General features: G+C 42.5%; 2 protein-coding genes across 4 annotated transcripts in view; one reads left to right on the top strand and one right to left on the bottom strand.

Moving 5' to 3' along the window:
* The window catches only part of LOC117884766 (cytochrome P450 20A1), a 21,603-nt gene extending 21,301 nt beyond the window's left edge, over nt 1-302 (bottom strand). For 2 of the 3 annotated variants that reach the window (XM_034785525.1, XM_034785527.1), the window contains exon 1: nt 120-302. In XM_034785525.1, the coding sequence (XP_034641416.1) occupies nt 120-191 (72 nt within the window). In that variant the 5' untranslated portion in view covers nt 192-302. The remainder of the gene's footprint in view (nt 1-119) is intronic. The other variant, XM_034785526.1, reaches the window with a different exon arrangement.
* Nucleotides 303-354: 52 nt separating this feature from the next.
* LOC117884767 (alpha-aspartyl dipeptidase-like) lies at nt 355-15,513 on the top strand. The gene is made up of 8 exons (XM_034785530.1): nt 355-557; nt 2,058-2,146; nt 2,973-3,047; nt 5,508-5,587; nt 10,881-11,054; nt 13,260-13,319; nt 14,618-14,700; nt 15,332-15,513. The coding sequence occupies exons 1-8, from the start codon at nt 457-459 to the stop codon at nt 15,408-15,410; spliced, it is 741 nt and encodes a 246-aa protein (XP_034641421.1). The 5' UTR covers nt 355-456; the 3' UTR covers nt 15,411-15,513.
* The last annotated feature ends 6,634 nt before the right edge of the window (nt 15,514-22,147 follow it).

Below are 22,147 nucleotides of genomic sequence, written 5' to 3'. Positions count from 1 at the left end.
GTACAGGTAGAGCGCGCCCCGCCCCCCGTGGCAGTTATCGGGTCCGGGTAGAGCGCGCCCCGCCCCCCCCGTGGCAGTTACCGGGTACAGGTAGAGCGCGCCCCCCCCGTGGCAGTTACCGGGTACAGGTAGAGCACGGCCCCCACCAGGATGAGCAGGAAGGTAACGGCGAAGATCGCGAAGTCCAGCATGGCCCAGGCCGTGCGCGCTGCTCCAGGGGCTCTCCACGTCCCCGCACAGGTCGATTGGCAACTAGGCGGCCTGGCCGAACAGACCAGAGCAATCGAGCCCGGCGTGGTGCCCCCGGGTTCCCTCCAGGCCCCTCCCCGCAGCAGCCCGGGCCGGCCTCGGCGCCGCTGAGAGCTGCAGAGCTCCGAGGGGCGGGGCCGAGGTCAGGGGCGGGGCCGCGCGCTGGCTTCCGCCCTGCTCAGCGGCGCTTCCCACCCGCCTGCGCTGATGGGGCCCCCGCGGCGGCTGCTGCTGGTGTCCAACTCCACCCTGCGCGGCGGAGGGTACCTGGGCCACTGCGAGCAGCAAGTCAGGAGCTTCTTCGGGCAGTAGGTGCCAGCGCCCCCCGACCCGGCCCGGAGAGGCTGCTAGGGTGACCAGACAGCAAGTGTGAAAAATCGGGATGGGGGTGGGGGGTAATAGGAGCCTATATAAGAAAAAGACCCAAAAATCGGGACTGTCCCTATAAAATCGGGACATCTGGTCACCCCCTAGGCGGCGGTTCTGCTCTCGTGACTCGTTGTGCCAGGGCACTGCCCGGACAAGCCTTCAGCCAGACTCTGCTGCCCCACTGGGCTAGCACCTCTGGCGTGTGCAGAGCCAGGGAGCAGCTTGTGCCCCCAAGTGCTGTCCTCGTCTTTGGGCGCGGCGCCTGCTGATGCCCACCAAGAGCTGGAGGGAGGCGCGTGTGCTGGCCTGGGCCAGCGGCCCAAGTGGAGAGTCTGTGCCTACTCTGCAGTGCCTCCCTCCCGCGAGACCCCCGGGCAGGGCTTCCAGTGCTGCCTCCTCTTTAGCACTGTGCCCAGACAACCAGCAGCACCTTCCAGTTGTACACCAACGCTGGCGCTTTTCAAAGCTGCCGCTGGTGCTTGGGTGCCCAGTTCCCGATCATTTAAATGGGAATGGGGTTGCCCAGATCCCTTGGGTAGTGTTAGGGTGTAAACTCATGGCAGCCACCTGTCTCAGTCTGCTAAGCACTGACGAGGTGTGCTGTCCCGTGCACTTCATAATGGTGTAGCTCAGTCTTGGATGCTCTAGCGAAGAGAACATAGTGGTTACATTTTAAGCAGACATATCAAACAATGTGCTGTAGAGTGTGTGTGTGAGAGTATGGGGCGGGGAGGCTAGCGCACCAGGTGAAAGGGCTGCCTGGACCATGAGGCACAGCTGGATTCCTGGTATAGACAATGGTGTTGCATTGGGACTGGGGCCCTTCTAGGGACATATGTAGAATGGGACAAGAGACTGGTATGCTGAGAAACAATGCTGCAGTGTTTAGTTTTCAGCGAAATTCGTAGGGCTGAACACAGGCCGATAAAATGGGAGTGTCACACAGCAGGCATAAGTTAGTCATAGCCTGAACTTTATTCATTTTAAAAAGATTGTTGGTAGTCATTATCAGCATTGTCACTGAAGGTTTGGTGACGTTCAAGTCTTTGGAAATCAGATGTTGTGGATGGAAAAGTAGGAAAAGCAAACAGTTTCTTTTTTAAAATAAAAGGAAGGAAGAGGAAGGCTACTTTATCTTAGGCCTTCTTAAAACCTCTTCTTGGTTGTATCAGGAAAAGCAGCCCTTCCCTTTCACCCCGTTAGCATGCAACTTTATGTCCACTCAGCAATACGAAGCTTTCATCACCACTTGTGATCTCTGCATTTAACTCCAACTTGTTAGGTCACAAGGAAAGTTTAAATGGGGGTAGTGGAGAGAGAGAGAAACCAAGTAGGTTAAACTTTGGATCTGCTGTTACAACTAGTTACGCCCATATAACAAAGCTGATGAAGCCCAAACTGTTTGCCCAAGTTGTGATCATGTTATCTGTCTTTCCTAGGAAGGTGAAGAGAGTTTTGTTTATTCCCTACGCTCTTCATGATCGAGATGCCTATGCCAAGACCGCAAGAGAGAAGTTTGAAAGTTTAGGTAAGACAGCATCCTGCTTATGGACCTGGAGTTTCTGTAGGGGGAAATCAACATGGTGACTTATTAAAATATTTTGCATGAACTTTAGTTCTGTGGGTTTTTTCTGGTGAATAGACATGCTAGTTTTTTCAAGTGGCCAGTATCAAGGAATAGAGGCTGTTGCATGACTTCTATATCTGTCTAACTGGTGTACAAGATCTAGTTAAACAATTCTGCTCTTCAAAAATAAAACAAAATCCCCCCTCAACAGATAACAGCAGATGTTATCTTTGAACTGTCCACAATGACACCTAACAGGCCACTTTCCTGTGTGGCTCCAGATAACCGAAACCTCAACAATGTAATATGAATAGTTCATTTATTCATTCCTTTGTGTGTTTGTCTGAATAGTGCAAATTATTCCTTGCCTTGCATTTTGCACTGTATTGGCCAATCCTGTGTCTGTTAGGGCTCTCTAGTAATTTCCACATTCTCCCTCATCCTGCTTAGCATGAATAGTTTTGCCTATTCATCTTTAAACTTTGCCAGCTTCCTTTTAATCTCTTTTTCCAGTTCACCCATAAATCTAATTAACACCACCATTGCTATAATAATCCTGTGGTGCACATACCTCTTAACCTTTTGCCACCCTGAAATTGACCTTCTCCTCCTATCTTCTGTCTCCTAGCCAGCTTGTACTGTATGACAGTACTTTGCATCTCAACCTCTGGCTGCTATGTTTCCTTAGTAGCTTCTTGTAAGGGGTTTTGGAAAATAGGTGCGACTTATCTCATATCTTTATTTAAATAGAAATGGCAAAGGTAGATAAACAAATGTTTTCTTATAGGATATGGGTTAGACAGTATTCATGAATCTTCAGATCCTGTAGCAGCTGTAAGGAAATCTGAAGCAATATTTATTGGTAAGTGTTAGTTTTTGGACCTTTTCCCCCCTTAAGTAGAACATGGAAAAATTAGTGCAGTCTCACACAACACTTATATAGGAGAAACGGGACTGAAGGACTTGATTCTGTCCAAGAGGGCTGGTCATTAAAAACAACTCAGATAAGAAAACATTTCTAGTTCACAGTGGCAATTAGGAGTTCCCTTTCTAGTTAAGATTAGGAGTGTATATTGGGGTGGGGGCTACATGTTAAGACCTGATCTTGCAGAGACTTAGACATTTCACTGTTTATACTGTTGTGTATCATATTGCATCTGAACAATGAAAACTGACATCTGTTTCAGGGTCTCATTCACTAGTGGAATGCTGAAATGTTGGGAATACAAAAATTCTATAAGGGTTTGATGTCTGTCTCAGGATCTCTCAATTTTAAAGAGAATCAATTATATTGAGAAACCCCTATAATTTAGGTCTAAACTCTGATTGGCCCTCCTAACAACATACTACACTGTCATGGCTTGGATTTGACATCTAAACTAAAAATACACTTGAGGCAAAGGCAGAACAAAAAAGGTTAGTAACAGAACCTTGGCGGGGGAGGGATAGCTCAGTGGTTTGAGCATTGGCCTGCTAAACCCAGGGTTGTGAGCTCAATCCTTGAGGGGGCCACTTAGGGATCTGGGGCAAAAATCAGTACTTGGCCACTGCTAGTGAAGGCAGGGGGCTGGACTCAATGACCTTTCTGGGTCCCTTCCGGTTGTAGGAGATAGGATATTTCCATTAATCAATATTGATTTAAAAAAACCAAGAGAATCCAGGCTGTTTCCCCATTTGATGGAGGCAGAAATAATAATGTGACTTGAATTCTTCTGGCGTTCAGGTACTGTATCTGTCTACACCAACCATTGCTGAGCATAACTTTAGACTGTAGCCCATAAGACTAGCTTGCCTTTATTATATTCTCTGCCTTGCCTTTATTATATTCAGCACTAATACAGCAAACTGACAGGCTTGTATCCTTTAAGACATTGGCTTCAACAGTTAGCTGAGGCTTGAGGCCTATGAACTTTGGCACAGATAAACGATCCGAGAGTAACCCCTAAATTTTGGGGAACTGGAAAGACTGTAAGGAGAATTTTGTCAATATTGACATCAGCCACCCACAGAAACATGAGCTAAACACTATCTTTTGGAAAGCTTTGGAAAGAACATCCAACCACAAGAGTGCCATGGCAACGAATTGACACATATGATAATAAATTGAAATGGTTAATATACTAACTTTTATATAAGAAGGACACCTCAACATTAGTAGGGATGAGGAAATACAAATAAGGAAGAGTGGAGAAACCCCTACTGAATATACATTAGACACAATGATGTCAGCGTAACCTATTGTAAAAGTTACCTCCCAGCCTGTGGGCTACATCTCTCTCCCACTGCCCCGGGGATGTGCCAGAATGATGGCCACTGGTGATGAGGAGGAAGATAACGGCTAACATTTCAGGTTGTTCTGCAAGGGATGCAGTAAGCATGGATACTCAGATGTACTTTCTGTATTATCTCTATCTACGTTACTGAGTTGGAGGGTTTGACTGTGCTAAATGTATTAATAAACTATTTGTAAATATAGAAGAGTTCTCAACCATATAATAATCTGAATAATACTGGGCCTGAGCTTGGGACAAGAACCTGTCTATCCTCAAAGTGTTAACTGAGGATTCTTAATATAATTAATCAATATAATTAATACGTAATCTATGGATCAGGCTACCAGACCTAGTTTTCAATTTATTTGTAAACGCTTCCGAAAATGTTCTTGCTCTCCAAAAGTGCACAATGTGTAGTCAAAGCATGAACCTTGACTAAGAGGGTCGAGTCTGTTTCTTGTACAGACATTAATAAACTTCTTCTAATGATGACGGTCCAGAGGAGTAAGTGCAGTTGCTGCTTTGGAATCAATTTGCCAGTAGGGAATCTAGTTGTAGTCACAGCACTGAGCCTGCTAAATTCACCAAGCGTTAATAAAGACACTTCTCAGATTGTCAAGTTCCTACCAGTTAGATCCGATTCTTGCCGCCTTCTCTAAATTCTGTGTCAGCGTAGGAAGGAATTATCATCTGTAGTTTGAATAAACAGAAGATTGAGTTTTGGATTCATCCATTCTTTCTCAGACATCAAATCTTCCTAAAAACTGGAATGAGATCACATCGCTATAGTATAGGATTGTGTGGAGACTAATAATTTAAAAACTTTACTCGTGCATATTAGACTGGTATCTTCAATTACATTAGCTGGGGTAAATGTGACCGAGATTCTCTAGGGCATAAACTGATCCTCATCTGAGGTCAGTATTTCTTTGAAGCAGCTGGCTTTACCTACTGCTGTAGGCAGGATACCAACTAGATGGCCCATTGGGGTCTTCTAATCTGGCAGTTCTTAGTCTGAAATAAGGCAGAGCTACACTGTTTTCCTGCAGGTGGTGGAAACACATTTCGGCTCTTGAAAGCTCTTTATGACAACAGTCTGCTCCAGGAGATCAGGAAAAGAGTTCTTGAGGTAACCTAAATGATTCACAAACTAAATTACAAAGGGCATGGATGGATATTGTTCAGCTTGTATTCCTTAGTGTTTGGAGAAGCTTTTTTAATTGCTTATATATGGTTGCTACACTTCAGAATACTATGGTTCAACCCTTGAGGCTTTATGCAGGAATTACTGGGTGAAATGTTATGTCCTGTGTTATACAAGCAGCCAGACTAATGATCATAATGATCCCTTGTGGCCTTACATTTTATTGATGTCCATATCTTCAACTGCAGTCTCATGGCCACTCAACAAAATTTAGTAATTCATGCTGTAATCTAGTAATAGCTGCTATATGTTTCTCCCAAGGAAAAAACACTATCCCCATACTTGAGTTAAATCAACCATTATCTCTCCCATAGGCGCCGACTCCGTGGGTGCTCTGGGTCTGGAGCACCCACGGAAAAAAATTGGTGGGTACTTAGTACCCACTGGCAGCTCCCCGTGGCCCCGCCCTGGTCCCCTGCTCCAGCTTGCCTCCGCCTCCTCTCCTGTGCGGGCTGCCGCGTCCTACTTCTCCCCCTCCCTCCCAGCGCTTGCGCAGTGATACAGCTGATTCGCGGGGCGGAGGGGGAACATGACATGCTGGAGGAAGAGGTGAGGCCGGGGCAGGGATCCAATGGGGGCGGAGTTAGGGCAGGGACTTTGGGGATGGGGTTGGAATGGGGGCAGGGATGGGGTGGTGCCAGGGGCATGGACACCCACCGGCGCCGAGAAAGTTGGTGCCTATGATCTCTCCTTTAAGAAACTCATGTGGGTAGAAAGAAGAGATGGACTGGCTCAGGGTACAGATAGCAGGAGAGAGACACTTAAAGGTCAGGTATCCATCTTGTCCATTATAAACACAATTGAAACAACCACTCCTTTCACATGTAATTTGACTTAGAAGGATTAGCTTTATCAATAAACATCCATTTCATAATACACACATAAACCAACAAAAAATTAATCATCAAAATGTACAGATATGCAAAGTAAGAAATGCTTGAGAACTTGTTTGTGTGATTTAAGGTTGTTTATTTTGTACATTTTTGACATGATGATACTGTGTTTAATGGTTATAAAGCTTTAACTTTTTGAATTGCAACGTCTGTCATTAAATATTTTCTGACCCCTCTGTAATCTCCTGCAACTATGAAAATGTAAATAGATAAAAATTGAAAAATACTCAAAACCCATAATTTTGTGCAACTGAACATTTAAATTGAAAATGCTTAAAATTTATATCTATAGAAATGATTAAAAATAAAAACTGACTTCTGCCAAGCCCACATATAGTGTAGAGTAGGTGCCAGCTGCATGTACTTTAGATTCAAGCCAGTGCCCCAGAAGTGAGACTCTGTATCTTAGTACCAATCCCCCAAGTCCTCCAGCTCGCTTGGGTGCATGGACTTCGGCGTCTCAGCAACAGAAGAAGAACATCAAGGAACTCTTCTCCCATGAAGTAACATAAGTGTTTCATCTCTGACTTCAGATTAGTCTTTGTAATGCAAGATTTCTCAAACACTGCCTGGATGGGTTGACCAGGCCCAGGAAGACCAACTGACTAAAAGGACTGGCTGCATGAAGACAAGCCCTGAGTAGAAGGGCTGGGTCCGGCTGACAACCATGGTTTTGAGTTTATGGTATTCCTTTATTTTTGGATTTTAATACCCCATAAGAGGCGGGACTCAAGTGTGCCTTAGCGAGAGGGCCAAAGCGCCATGGCCCTAGCCCCTGTGAAAGGCAGCAGCTGGCTGTCAGAGACCCTGCAACAGGGTGAGTAGTGCCTCTTTGGGCCACAAGGAGATACTACTGAGGCAGGCCCTGTTGTACCCAACTAGTTACTCATATTAGACGGATGCAGTATGTGAGTATGCAGCAAGTTGCCAGAACCAATGAGGGAAAATTGAAAAAATTGGGATTGTTTAGTCTGGAGAAGAGAAGATTGAGGGGGGATATAACATTTTCAAGTATATAAAAGGTTGTTACAAGGAGACAGGTGAAAAATTGTTCTCTTTAACCTCTGAGGATAGGAAAAGAAGCAACAAGCTTAACTTGCGGCAAGGGTGGTTTAGGTTGGACATTAGGAAAAACTTCCCGTCAGGGTGGTTAAGCACTGGAAAAAATTGCCTAGGGAGGTTGTGGAATCTCCATCACTGGAAATTTTTTAAGAGCAGGTTAGACAAACACCTGTCAGGAATGGTTTAGATCAAGAGTGGCCAAACTTACTGACCCTCTGAGCCACATACAGTCTTCAGAAGTTCGAGAGCCGCAAGACATGCAGAATCTCCCTCACGGGCCGGCACCTGCCGGGCTGTGTGACTTCTGCCTTGACACCCTCTGCGGGGCTAAAGCCCTTAGACCCTCCCATCCCTGCAAGGCAGAAGTACCTAGTCCCACCACCCTGCTGGAGGTCAGAAGCCCCAAGCTTCTCCCCCACCCCCTGCCAAGTCTGGTAGGTGGAGAATGGGTGTGTGTGTGTGGGGGGGCCTCCATGAGCTGCACTCTAACTGCAAGAGCTGCATGCGGCTCATGAGCCATAGTTTGGCCACACCTGGTTTAGATAGTACTTAGTCCTGCCTTGAGTGCAGGGGACTGAACTAGATGACCTCTTGAGGTCCCTTCCAGTCCTAAGATTCTACCCATGTACATAGCCCATGCTGAGATGTCACTAAACTGGAATATCAGGAGTGTTGGCCATAATTGGCAAGAGTATTTCTGAGCCTTATGGGGCTGGTGCATATGTCTTTGGTGGTTCTCCATTTTGGTTTTGAGAGTCATAAGGACAACTCAGAAAGATGAATCAGGGTTGAAAAGGACAGTTGGCAACGTGCCTACGTTCTGCATTTTGTCTACTTTCATTTTGCTTTATGCTACTCACAGGGGATGCCACAAGAAGGCAGTAGAAACGTCTCCCTTACATCCACTTGTTTGCAACCTGGGACGCTAATCTTGGATTAGGTTTAAACGGCTGCTGATTGAAATGGCCGGAGTGGCTGCCACACTGCATAAGTTTAGCTAAGCCCACTCTTCACAGTATGACGGTGGGACAGCAATGCAGACTGTCAAACGTGGTGGTGGAGAGGCACAGTTAGAAATTGGAAGGTGGACTGCAACACCTTGCTACCCTTGATGTTCAGCCAATCTAGATATTGTGATGCATATGGAAGATGATGAGGAGTTAGCTTGGCAGTGTCAACACTAACCTCCTTCAGCTGGCTCTACAAATTGCACAACAGTGTATGGCACATACCATTGCAGAAGATTTTATCCTTAGGTGTAATAAAAGTTACAAAAAGTAAGGCCTGAAGGAGCTACCAAATTGAAAAGAGGGCTTTTATCAAAAGAGCTCTTATCAAATACCACTGACTTGGTCCATATTAATGATGTGGCTGAGAGTAATTGAGCAACTGCTTTCAACCCAGCAAAAATAGCTACCTAGCAAATCACTTGGATCAGTCAATTGATCTGATGCTGCACAGCTTCTAGTACATTTGAGGTACACTTAACATCTCTACTGAAGACATGCAGGAAGAAGTTACAGATTTCCACACTATGTGGGGTGGTTTACTGCAGTCCACACAGATGGAGCCTAGCTGATGGCAGATATGAGCTATGGTATTATGTTGATCCAAATAGCCTCATCAGAATGCTTCCTACACCAAGCTCTTGCTGTTAAGAAAATTCCTGACACCCCACACCAGGTCCTTGTTAGAACAAGGAGCTGTTTTAAAAGGTCTAACGTTCTCCGTGCCTTGCATTGGTCTGGTGGCATAAGCTCCCTTGAACTATTCCTTTTTACTTTCAGAGCTACTTCACTGCAGCGTGAAGTTGGTAGCTTGACTCTTCCCTGAATTATTGGCACCCTCCCCTTGCTGGTACTTTTGGTAACCTATCTTGGGTGGCACACTTAGCCCACATTAGCTAACATCTCTGGGCACAAATGAACTCAATTCTTTCCTTCCCGGGTGGAGTACAGATATTCTGTCCATGCAGAGCAGTAGTATTGATAAGAAAACTTGGACATTGCTCTTCCCAAATGTGAAGAGGAGGGTGGCGTTGTTCCCTCTTGTCTTGGAGTCTAGAGGAACTGAGGAGCCAGTTGGGAGCCAGCACAAACTCAAAATTGGCATTCGGGGGAATGTGAGACCCAGCTGCTGGCCTGTCTTCTTGATGACACTTTCAAAGGGAAGGGATGAATCAACACCCCAAACTAGATGCTGTTGATGTGACAAAGCTGACTGGAACTGTAAGAAACTGAAAGATGTGGCCTTTTGAAAAGAGCTTTTTACTGCTATCTAGGCAGGAATTCAGCACTCTGACTATCAAAAGGAGAACCAGGCTTTAGTTGTGAAAACCTTGACGTTCTCAGCAATTTTGTACACCTATTTCTGTGAATCAAAGGCCAGATTTGTAAAGGTATTTAGGTGCCTAACTCCCATTTGAAATCAGTCTGATTGGGAGCTTATATACTTTCAAAGATATGGTCCTAAGTAAAGTAGTGATTTAAAAACCAATACACAGTAACCACGTGTCTCTCCATTCAAACCAGCATGAAACATTTTTCCAGCAGAGCCCTTCAATAATGAACGTATCTCAAATTCTGTACTTGCATTATAACAATATTAACTTCAGATGGTATGGTTAGGATTGCAGCACTCAGCTCACAGGTTGTTTAGATTGATGCATCTCCACGGACTTCACTGGAACTTCACTGATTTACACCACCAGAGGATTTGGCCCTTACCTGTGTTTAGGGTTAGAAGTCTTGGGGCAAAAAGGTCTTAGCCTCCAAAAGCACCAGCGGCACCAAAAGTTTAGGCTATTTTGAACAGGATGAAAATGAATTCATAAAAATATAACAGGCAGACACTTGCTGTGCTGCCAACAGAAACAACCCCGAGACATGCTTGGTAAATAACCCTGAAACAACATAAGCATAATGTTGTCTAAAAGAAGACGCATGTTTTCTCACCAGTGAGTATTGTCAGAACATGTGCACTATCATTTCCCTACAGAGTTTGACACGTTAAGGCACAGGATTGAGTTTATCTGGATTCAGTTTCAGCTCTGCCTCAGAGTATGTAATTTTGAGGCAGTTACTTCACCTCAACTTCCCCCATCTAGCATTAAAGATATTATAGTTGGGGAGTTTGACTTCACCAATTTTTTTACATCCCTTCTCTCCGACAGTTTCAAAAGGCATCAGTCTCATCTCTGGCATCAAGAACTAAGTTTCTTGCAGCAATAACCTTTCCTATTACAGTGCTGCTTTATCTTCCAGGATGGAATTCCATACATGGGGTCCAGTGCAGGAACTAACGTAGCTACTATCAGCATCAACACAACCAATGACATGCCAATCGTGTACCCACCTTCTCTGCAGGCCCTTGGATTGGTTCCTTTTAACATCAACCCCCACTACTTAGATCCAGATGTTAACAGCACTCACATGGGTGTAAGTAAAGTACCTCTCCACCAGCTGCAGAGCTAGTACACTAAAGTCTGAGTACAATATGCATATGCTGTGACTGGTAAAGTTTGCTGCTGTCTAGCAGCTGCCTGCTGGAGTTGTTTGAAATGTAAATGAAGCAAAGGAACCTTTGTTACTGCTAGCCTCCTCTTGGAAGGTTTTCCTTGGGAATGGGAAGGTTACTTGGCAACAGTGTTACTGAGGTGGAACAAATTTTGATGGCTAACTCAGGCCTTTTGATGACTAATACAGTTAATATTACTGCTTACATGTACTGCTTAGGTGGGCAAGGGAAAATACTAAAGGGCAAACTTAAAAAAAACCTTGAATAACGATATCTGCAGCATTAGGAAAACTTTCACCAGAGAAAGAACTGGAGTACTTGTGGCACCTTAGAGACTACCAAATTTATTAGAGCATAAGCTTTCGTGGACTACAGCCCACTTCTTCGGATGCATATAGAGTGGAATAAATATTGCGGAGCTATATATACACACATACAGAGAGCATAAACAGGTGGGAGTTGTCTTACCAACTCTGAGAGGCCAATTAAGTAAGAGAAAAAAAACTTTTGAAGTGATAATCAAGATAGCCCAGTACAGACAGTTTGATAAGAAGTGTGTGAATACTTACAAGGGGAGATAGATTCAATGTTTGTAATGGCTCAGCCATTCCCAGTCCTTATTCAATCCTGAGTTGATTGTGTCTAGTTTGCATATCAATTCCAGCTCAGCAGTCTCTCGTTGGAGTCTGTTTTTGAAGTTTTCACCAGAGACCTTCTAACTTGCTGGTCCACTGTGATATTCCATCTAGAAATGTCTTGAGGCTCTATACACATCTACAAGAGTTTGCTTTTGAGACTTTCAGGTCACGGTGGAGCGAAAGTCATCTAAGAACCCCTGGTTTATGGAACCTGTAAGGGATATGGAAATTACTACACCCACCCCAAGGCACTTTATCTGAGAAATTAAGGTTTATTGCTGAAGTGAGCACAGATTGTAAATGGAATTCAGAGGGGAAAATATTACATCAAATACAGAGTCCATATACATAGACTAAGGTGCAGAGCTGTGAATTTAGGTCTACTCAGTAAGAAGCTAGGATAATTTAAATTGTACTAGCTGAACAAACCACCTATAATTTGCAACTAGTTAACTCCTAAGAGCACAATTCCAGGGAATTTTGCTCCTATGATACAAAGTGCTTCAGCCTTTTATTTACAAGGATGGTATCTGTCCGCACACAGGCAGTTTCTTGGAGACAATAAAAGATACTCTCCATCTCAGAACCATGGAGAAATGGAGGACCCGGACCCAAACTTTTTAAATGTAGGTCTGTTTTAAGATATGGATGTACAGGTACACTTAAATCAGTTTTGCAGGGAGAAAAAAACTGTCTGCTGCTCTAGAGGCAAGCTAACAGTTAGTATTTCTTACTGCTCAATTTTCTGCAGAACTTCTAGGGGGCAAAGCTGTGTGGGATATAAATGCTTGTCTCTGCCCTTTGTGTTCCTCTGACCTTTTCATAAAGCCTTCTGGCTTTCTTCTTTCCCTTTGTGTCCTTCTATCCCTTCTTTGCGCTTGCTTATTTCTGTTACTCAGCTCACCAACAACTCCAAGGGCACGTGGTTACATGGCAGAGTTCTCTGCCAAGGAAACCTGATTAGGGCTTTAAATGTCATTTCTATTAAGGAGAAATATGTAGCTAGTTCATGGTGGAAACCTTGTCCCCTTTCTCTGGAGACTCCTATCTCCTTCATTCAGAAATTACTTACAGAACTACCTCCAGCAGTATGAGGGACAGAGCAATATTTAATCAAATAGTTCCTTAACCTTAAAATAAATTGAAGTGGAACCTTTTTGGGTTCCCAAATTTAGATTTTTTTTGTTTGCAACATTTTAACAAAAGGTTAGTATTTGAGATACAGGGTGAACTCCTGGCCCCAGTGAAGTCAGTGGGAATCTTGCCATTGACTTCAGTATGGCCAATATTACACCCATAATCTTCAAGCAAATGAAGTTTTTCAGTTGGGAATGATACTTGCCTACCTCGTAGGAGCATTAGGAAACATTATCAAGTTAACATTTCTTGAAGTGCTTTGTGATATTTAGCTAGAAGGTTCTAATTTCTAAGTACTCCTATAGCAGAAATTACTTAAACCTAGATTCACACTAGATCCTGCTATTCCAGGAGACTCGTGCGGAGAGGATACTTCAGTATCATGAGGAACCAAACACCCCTCCAGTTCTGGTGAGTAATACATCCCACTCAAACTCTCATCTCCAGAACTCAAGTCATATGAATGCACCCTCTCCAATCAGGTATTGAATTTTAGATGTCTTAATCTTTCCCATAGTATTGTAAGGCTTTTCTGTCCATCTTCTACCATGGAGACGTTTCACTGCTAGCTTCAGCCTTGTTCAAGTTGCTCTAATCTGCATCCTGTATATTCAAAGCCTGTTGTTCTATGCAAGAAAGACCCTGTATGCACCACTGCCTCCATCTGCCTCTGGCTGCAGAGAGTAGAGCAGTGGTGCCCAAACTCTACCTGTCACACTCCTTTTACCAGTAATGGAATCTGTCCATGCCCCCCTCCATTACAGCACAGTTGGCTCAGCAGAGGAGCTTAGGCTGATGGCAGAACCGGGGGAAGAGGCAGAATAGGGGACGGAGTGGAGCTGAGGCCAGAGCTGGGGGCAAAGCATCTTTATCACTAAACACTTGTCATGACAACACACTGCTGTGTAGGAGGTCAGCATTCAGAGGTTTTCCATCCTAGCCAGCATACCCAATCCCTGCTGTCTGAGAAATACCTAGTTGTGGTTTCTAACAGACTTCATTGGTTGCTGTATGGCAATCTTGACAAACTAGACTTTGAGAATGATGGTAGTTAAAGCTAATGAAGGATCCCAAGGAACCATTTTATTTCCCCTTCACGTGTTTTAAAGACACAGTGAACTGATTGTAGAAAGTGAAATCATCCTCACAACACTAGCTGTGATTTACCTACTTTGTCCTAGTGCCATCATCTTTGAAATGTCATCCTTATTAGGCACAGGTGATGGAGTCAGCATATAGGCAGTAATTGCTGTCTGTGCCCAAATAATGCATTTTGGGGATTGCCCATCTGAGACCGTACTCTTCACTGTGAGAACTATTAGCTAAAATAAACACCAGGTTGCCAGAGATGAGTCAAATGCTTTAAGCAAGCTGAAATAAAATAACCCTTAAGGTAACTTGTGGTTAGATGCTCAACCAGAGATACTTTTTGTATTATCGCTATCTATCTTACTGAGTTAATGTTTGTGACTGTGCTAAATTTATTAATAATACTTGTAAATACAGAAGAGTTCCTATAGTGTAAGTGTTGCAACTGTGCACATCGAGATTCCCAATATAATAATTTGAATATTACTGGGTCTTGGGACAAGAACCTGTCAATCCTCAAAGTGATAAATTCACGGTTAAATTAAGAATTCCCAGTTAACTCGGATCTCTCGTTTTGGAGCTCAAGTGACAGCTTAGGGTTTTATTTCTTGTCAATTCAGGGTTTGCGCGAAGGAGCAATGTTACTAGTGGAAGGAGACAAAGCCACCCTGCAAGGAGTAACTGGATCAAGGCTGTTTTTGAGGTATTCAATTCTGTTTAGCTTTTAATCAAAGTTTGTGTTTTTCTTCAACAGCAGAAAGGATGATTGTAACTGCACCCTTGTGGGGTGTTGCACCCATTCACACTTACTGGGCTACCGCGTGCCCTTTCAAAAATGAGTTGCAGCTGTGTGTACTGGTATATGAGCCTTACTAGTTCAGGGCCTGATCCCATAGGGTACATCTCCAGTGCAGCTCAAGCTGGGGTGCTAAAAATAGCAGTGTGCCCATTCCAGCTCGGGCAGGTTGAGAGTGCAAGCTGTAATGTTCACATTGCTACTTCTAGCACGTTAGCTTGTGGTGGCCTTCCCCAGGCTGGGAGACTCCCTCCCAGCTACACTGTAGACATAGCAGTCGTCACTTATTGGATGGTAATGGGTGTCAGACTGAGTCCTAAAAGCCTAAACCTGTAGTTCTTAGTCACATGAGGAAAAACTATGGATTGGAGTAATGGTAAAGGACTAGGCCATAAGGTTCAATACCTAATAGCAGGTAGCCCAAGAGTTCCACATAGCTTCCAGGACCCAGATCTGATAGTAAAAGGAAGCAAAATAGACTGTTCACCTTTGTACTTTGACTGCCAAGTTTACAGCATGGTTCTTGTCTTCGTTCCAGAGGTGAGAAACCAACTGAACACGAGCCTGGAACAGATTTCAGTTTCCTCCTGACCGATAGTAACTCCCAGAAGCCCTGACCTTTCCTGCAGTGAAACACCAGATCCTAAAGGAAGATAGTGAAAAGAGGAGCTCCCAGGTCTGGAAAAAATAAATTTTGTAAATAAAGCAGGATTTAAAGAACCCATTACTCACTATTTTTATTTCTGTAGGAACTGACTAATCTCAAACATTTCCTTGCAGCACTAGGGAAGAATACCCTCCTGAGGCTAGTTTATACAGGTTGAATCTCTCTAGTCCGGCACCCTCAGGACCTGACCGATGCCGAACCAGAGAATTTGCCAACCCACAGGAGGTCAATGCAGAGTGCCAGCAGGTCTCCATGGGCATGGGAAGTAGGGGTGTGCTCAGCCGGCCGCTCCAATGCTGGCCGCAGGTCCTCCCCCTCCCTCCCAGAGCTTGAACGCCACGAATCAGCTGTTCTTGGTGCTTTGCAAGCACTGGAGGGGAGGAGGAGTTGGTAAGTGTGGGGCGCCGGCGTGCAAGAGGAAGGGGCAGAGGGGGGAGCTTGGCACCTGTGGATGCTCCGCACCCACTGATTTTTCCCTGTGGGTGCTCCAGCTGTGGAGCACCCACGGAGTCAGCGCCTATGCCGGACCACGGAAGTTGATGGACCAGGGAGTGCCGGATTAGAGAGGTCCAACCTGTAGTATGGATTTAGTAGTTTGTGTAGTGGGGGCATGAGAGAAAGCAGCTCCCTCTTCTCCACTTAGCTGGTGAAATAAGGATTTGCCATGCAAGGAAATCTGAAGATTTTATGTATTAGAGGGGTAGCTGTGTTAGTCTGAATCTGTAAAAAGCAACAGAGGGTCCTGTGGCACCTTTAAGACTAACAGAAGTATTGGGAGCATAAGCTTTCATGGGTAAGAACCTCACTTGCATCTGAAGAAGTGAGGTTCTTACCCACGAAAGCTTATGCTCCCAATACTTAAAGGTGCCACAGGACCCTCTGTTGCTTTTTGAAGATTTTATGGTTCTCCAGCCTTTCCTGACAGCACCTTACCTGGAAGCAGAAAGACTCCCCTATTTACTTGCTTGCTGAAGGGAGATCTATTCCTTCCCCACTAAAGGCAACGAGAATACTTCCCCCAAAAAACGTTTCTTGATGTTAGCAGATTAGGAGGCCAGGTCACATCGGTTCATGCTGCCTAGCCTAGGTTCCTCCCCCCCACACTTGTTATTCCCCCTCCAGAGCCTATTATTTATTACCTGTCTTAATAAAACGTGCAACAGACTAGTAGTAGTTCCTGTCTTAAACACACCAACCTCTTGGTATAGTTATAAATACTGGACCACACCATGAAAAAAGCACAAAGAAATCACACATCTGATTATTATTTATTTTCTCCAGCCCCAGCTGTTATATACAAAGCTAATTTAATAATCATTATGTACAAAATAAGTGTGCATTTAAAAATTTAGATTACAAATTTGCAAATACTAGAAAAAGTGCAAAATTTTAAAACATCTTCCATCATGCTGTACAGAAACAAATCCAACATTAGCCAATATACACACTTAAAATTATTAAAACTTAGCCATTGGAACATAATACATATTAAAATAAGACAAACAGTACATACGAAACCTTAAAAGCACCCAGAAGGGATGAAGGTATTGCACAGAAGACTAACAGCAAATTCATTACACTGCTAGAAGGCTATTAGTGTTGAATATATCTAGTTTCAACTAACTAAAATTTGACTTTATTTAAAGGCATTTTTGGCATTAAATCCATTTGTAATCATATAATTGCACAATCATAATTACTAGAATTAAGAGATGGTTAATTGTCACACTATAAATAAGGCTTAGTGTTCTGTTTCCACCAAAAGTTATAGTGATTTAAGCAAATGCTGAGGCACATCTCAGTGAGTCTCATTTTCCACTCTAAAAACTCCTTAAGAAAACTTTGTTTTAAGTAGCAGCACTATCTCCAAGAAATTGATCAGAGAGGGTGGCTCTTTACAGACAGCTTGGCCCTGACCCTTCACTGAGCAATGCCTGGACTGCTCCTGCAGAGCTCATTACAGGAGCAGAACACAAGGCAAACTTTCACTACTTGAGTCCTTGCAATTACTTTCTTTAAGTTAGGATACCACGGAACACAGCTCTCATTTGTTAATGACTAAAGAAAATACTCCTAGTTAGATGCACATGGGATTCCTGGTTTTAAGGGTTTGTTTCTAGGCAAATGATGGTCTCAGTTTAGGAATAAAAATTCATTATTGGTATTTGAAAATTTTCCTTGTTATATTAAAAACTGGCCTCTGCCACTCCCTCCCCAATGGCAAATTTGATTGGATATTTAATCTCACACTCTTGCTTGGGTGAGGTTATAGTTTAAAACTGGAAACCCTGTACCTATCCTCACCACATGGTTTGGAACTATGATTGGAACAGGAGACCCTCCCTTCCCAGCATTTTGGAAGGATGGCTAGAAATAGCGGACAGTAGATTAGATATGAGTTTGCAGTGTCAGAAAGAGCCAGTAGGATTTCTATACACTAATAGCAAGGCCCCATAGACCATTCAGATCTGAGCACCAGAAATGTTTAAGAATCCAGATGGGAGCAACACATGAATAGAGCTAGAGGAACTGGGTTCTGCGGAAAGATTGAAATAACTATACATGCACAAGTATCAGAGGGGTAGCCGTGTTAGTCTGAATCTGTAAAAAGCAACAGGAGGTCCTGTGGCATCTTTGAGACTAACGGAAGTATTGGGAGCATAAGCTTTTGTGGGTAAGAACCTCACTTCTTACATCTGAAGAAGTGAGGTTCTTACCCACGAAAGCTTATGCTCCCAATACTTCTGTTAGTCTCAAAGGTGCCACAGGACCCTCTGTTGCTTTATACATGCACAGTTTGGCAATTAAATATAGTATGTGAAAGACTTAGGTATCAAACAGAAAGAAAACATCCCCAGTGTTCCAAGGGGATACAGCTCAGTGTGGAAGATGAAATTGAACAAAGAAAAATCTAGATTAAATATTAGCACTAATTCCTCAAGCATCAGGTTTATTAGACTGTAGAACTATTTTCCAAGAGTAGAAATGGAAACCCTAGCACTGGACACATTTAAGCTACACCAAAGCACTCTACATTTAGTGTAAGGAACAATTCTGGACTGTCACCTTGGGATGGACAAAATAGACCTTTTAGGTTATCTTGCTTTCGTGTACTCAGTCCCAAGGTCAGTGATGCTAAGGTGCTTAGGCTCCAACAGAAGGGGTCAACCCTATTGTACTATCTGTACAGCTCCTGCTACCTAGTTTGAATCGCAGTAGCCTGGCAGGGGCCTGCAGACCTTTGGAAGAGTGGGCTAACAAGCGTTATTAGAAGAGGTGAGGAATATAGAGTGAAACTGGGTTCCTCAGAATGCATGGACTCACCCACTGAACTCCCCGCCTGTATTGCCTCAGATGTGGGCGTCCAGAGAGGCAATGTACAGATGGGTATTGGAAAACTCTACCAGCAGAACAAGGAAGGAAGTTCACTTTGTAACACTGAATGCAACTCTTGAGATTCAGCAGAAGAAATGATTTTAAAACTACATCTATAAATCATTACAGTCTGTCATGGGAGCACTTGATTAAGTATCTTCCTTGTATAATTATGTTACATAGCCACACATGACTGCACTTCTACAAAGAATGACAGACTCAATAAAATGGATTAAAAATAGCCCAGTTTGCACCATTACTGCATAGCAGTATCGTGAAGTGTAAATGATCTAAGAACAACCTCTTTTAAAAACTTCTTAACCCTCTTAATACTTAGCTTGTGTAGAACTAGGAACATTTCAGTGTATAGTTGGTACATTCTGTTAATCAAATCTGAGATTAAAGATTTGTTCAAGATTCCTGATTTGTAGAATTGAATCTGATGTTTACAGAACTATATGCCCAATCCTCTGAACATTAACAGATGTAGTGCTCACAAGTGCAAGTCACTCCTTTGCTGTCATAGTAGTAAGCTCAATGGGCTGGTTCAAGCAAGCATTCCCCTTCAGGACAACACTTGAGTGCTTTCCAGAATTAGGGCCTTCAGCTGGTTCACAGGATCAGGCCTACCAGTATATTTAATAAAGAGTCTTAGCATTTCCTCCAAATAAAAGATCAGATTTTTAATATAGCCCTTGAAAAGAAAAAAATGTAACCTAGTCTCAAACTCTCTACAGTACTGCAGGCCACACACAAACATACTTCTTCAACTAAGTAATCTACAAGATGAAATCTTTTTTTAGTGGATGATAGCTACATGTGAACTCTCAAATAAGAACATTTAAAGATAACGGGTAGGATTTTCATCAGAGCCTAAGGGAGTTAGATGGCCAACACCCACTGAATTCCATTAAGACACAACCAGAGTAATAGGAGATCACTCACTGGCTATCCCTTTCTAGATTGTGGGATTTTATTTATTTTTTTAAATGGGGCGGAATATTATTGTTTTAATCCTCTGCATTGCAGGAGAACTCTGTTTTTAAGACATTAAAGAGGCTCCTTATCAAAACAATCAATTCAATAGGCTACTTAAAAGTCCATATGCCATTTAAATTTAAAAATGTATAATACTATTTGTAGTTAAAGCAGGTATTGAAGAAAAGCTTTGCTTAGATGAATATCTAGATTAATCAAAGATCTTACTGGGTGCTTTCTGAATTAAGACCCCGCCCTTCCACAAATATTTTAAATAAAAGGAAAAAGATGGTTTAAACAGGGTTATTTTTGTGTGTGCTGGTGGTGGGAAGATAGGTGGATGATGGAAAAGATAAAGTTTCAAAGATTGCACAAGGTGAGTATGATACACAGAAAATAAATACGCTGATGCAATATTACCCACGTGTTTAGTTTTGTTTTACCTTAACTTGGACAATGAGTGTATAACTGGCATTTCCCAAATGAACACTTAGCATGATATTAGATAACATTCGCCACAGTACATAAAAATAAGACAACCAAAAAGAATTACCACCACTGAGGCTTGCAACATAAATCGATAACATTGATAATCTAACACAAATTTTATTGGAAACAAAATTATTCTAAGCACTTCCCCAGACTGTAAGTGAAAGTTACTGAATACTGCTAACTGGTGAATCCAGTTTATAAATTACTAGGCGGAGATGAATCAATATTCAGCTTTTTTTTTTTTTTTTTTTTTAAATACATATGTTTACAGTGCTGACTTAGCTTTTCTTTTAAGTCCACCTCACAGGTAAGCAATATTTTTTATTTTCCATAGATATCACTGTGGCCTCCAATGGTTAAACAAAAGATAAGAACACCTACAAAAGGGACTTAAAAATTCTTAGTGTTATAAAGCAACTGTGTATTCAGACTAGCCTGATCTGAATTCATAGTCAGAACTGTGTCATGTCACAGCTTTACTTTCTAAAACAAAGTTAAATAAATAAATCATAGTGTAAAAAGACTAAAGAGAACTTGTATTTTGATAACTATTTTCACTCTACGAGAAGAGCAGAGGGGATGGTATCCAAGAGCACTATTAGCTTGAAGAGTCATCAAAAGTAAAAATTTAAATCTTAGAAGAAGTGCAGTGCACTAATTCAGTGTCCACTGCTCAGTGTGAACTGCAAACCAGCCACAATTCATACAACCACAAAAAAATTGTATAATTAATTCAAGAAAAAATGAAAGAAAATAAGTTAAACAAAAACAAGTGGAACACCAGGTAAATTCTTCCTTACTTATAGCTCTCACATACAAACCGCATCTTTTATTTACAGCTTCCTTTTACAGATTAAGCAAAGTATAGTGCTGCTTGCAGACAGACACTGTTGAGTAGTTGAGAAAACTGCTGCTGCTGGTGCATGAAAAGACGACAAATTGGAATTTAAGTAGCACCTTTCATTCTCAAGGGACCAGATGCTCAGCTATGGCCAATCTGCACAAAATGCAAGTAGTGTGTAAATGTGATTTAACACTCACCTTTGTACTCCCATGATCTTGTTGCTGGATTGTGCAGGGTTGGTCCCTTAGCGCCAAGACAGAGCATTATGAGGGCAGCTCTAATTTATACCAGTAGCTAACATTCGTGAGGCTTAACTAATGCTTGTAAAGCACCAAAATCCTTGGATTAAAGTGTTATATATTCAGATTATCATTATTATAATACAAATGCCCGCATCTCTCCAATTTCTAAACCTACATTACATTTTGTGGAGGTTGACCAGTTTCCCTGATTTTCTTACATGGATACAAATGCTAAAATGTTCACCAGTTCAAAAATTAAAACTTTTGCATAAAATACCTAATACGAATAAAGATGCTTTCAAAAACTCACATGTGAGCTCTCTGCACAAATGACAACAGAAAAACTTGTGTTCTGGCCAAGCATTACACAGAACATTAACTTTCTAAATTTCTCCACTTTGATTCTGCTAGTCAAACAGTCTCATAGTTTTAAAAAAATCCAAATATACACATTTAAGATCTTAAATGTACAGTTATAAAACCATCACCACAGTATCCCCAAGCAAATTCATTTGAAAATTCAATATAATCCCACTTAACTATAATAAAATCACACATTCAAAACTGTGATTCTTCTAAACTTCTGTCTCAATAACTCTTCAAAATCTCTTACTTTTGAAATTACAATAGACAAACCTACTTCACATTCACATACACTTAATACTTCCAGAGTATCCTTGGTATTGTTATTGTATCAGTAACTAGTTAATATATTTTTTTTCATGTAGACTTTCTTCCCATGTCCATAACTCATTG

Source organism: Trachemys scripta, chromosome 11 (assembly GCF_013100865.1).
Source record: "Trachemys scripta elegans isolate TJP31775 chromosome 11, CAS_Tse_1.0, whole genome shotgun sequence".
NCBI classification, from domain to species: domain Eukaryota; kingdom Metazoa; phylum Chordata; order Testudines; family Emydidae; genus Trachemys; species Trachemys scripta.
The sequence above is the reverse complement of the archived record's forward strand: the minus strand, read 5'-3'. Positions and strand labels throughout refer to the sequence as shown.

What these genes read in the sequence shown, in the direction of transcription:
- LOC117884767 (XM_034785530.1), top strand. Translation starts at nt 457, where the DNA reads ATGGGGCCCCCGCGGCGGCTGCTGCTGGTGTCCAACTCCACCCTGCGC. An exon ending in GTCAGGAGCTTCTTCGGGCA is followed by an intron (nt 558 to 2,057) that starts GTAGGTGCCAGC and finishes TGTCTTTCCTAG; the next exon opens with GAAGGTGAAGAGAGTTTTGT. An exon ending in ATCTGAAGCAATATTTATTG is followed by an intron (nt 3,048 to 5,507) that starts GTAAGTGTTAGT and finishes GTTTTCCTGCAG; the next exon opens with GTGGTGGAAACACATTTCGG.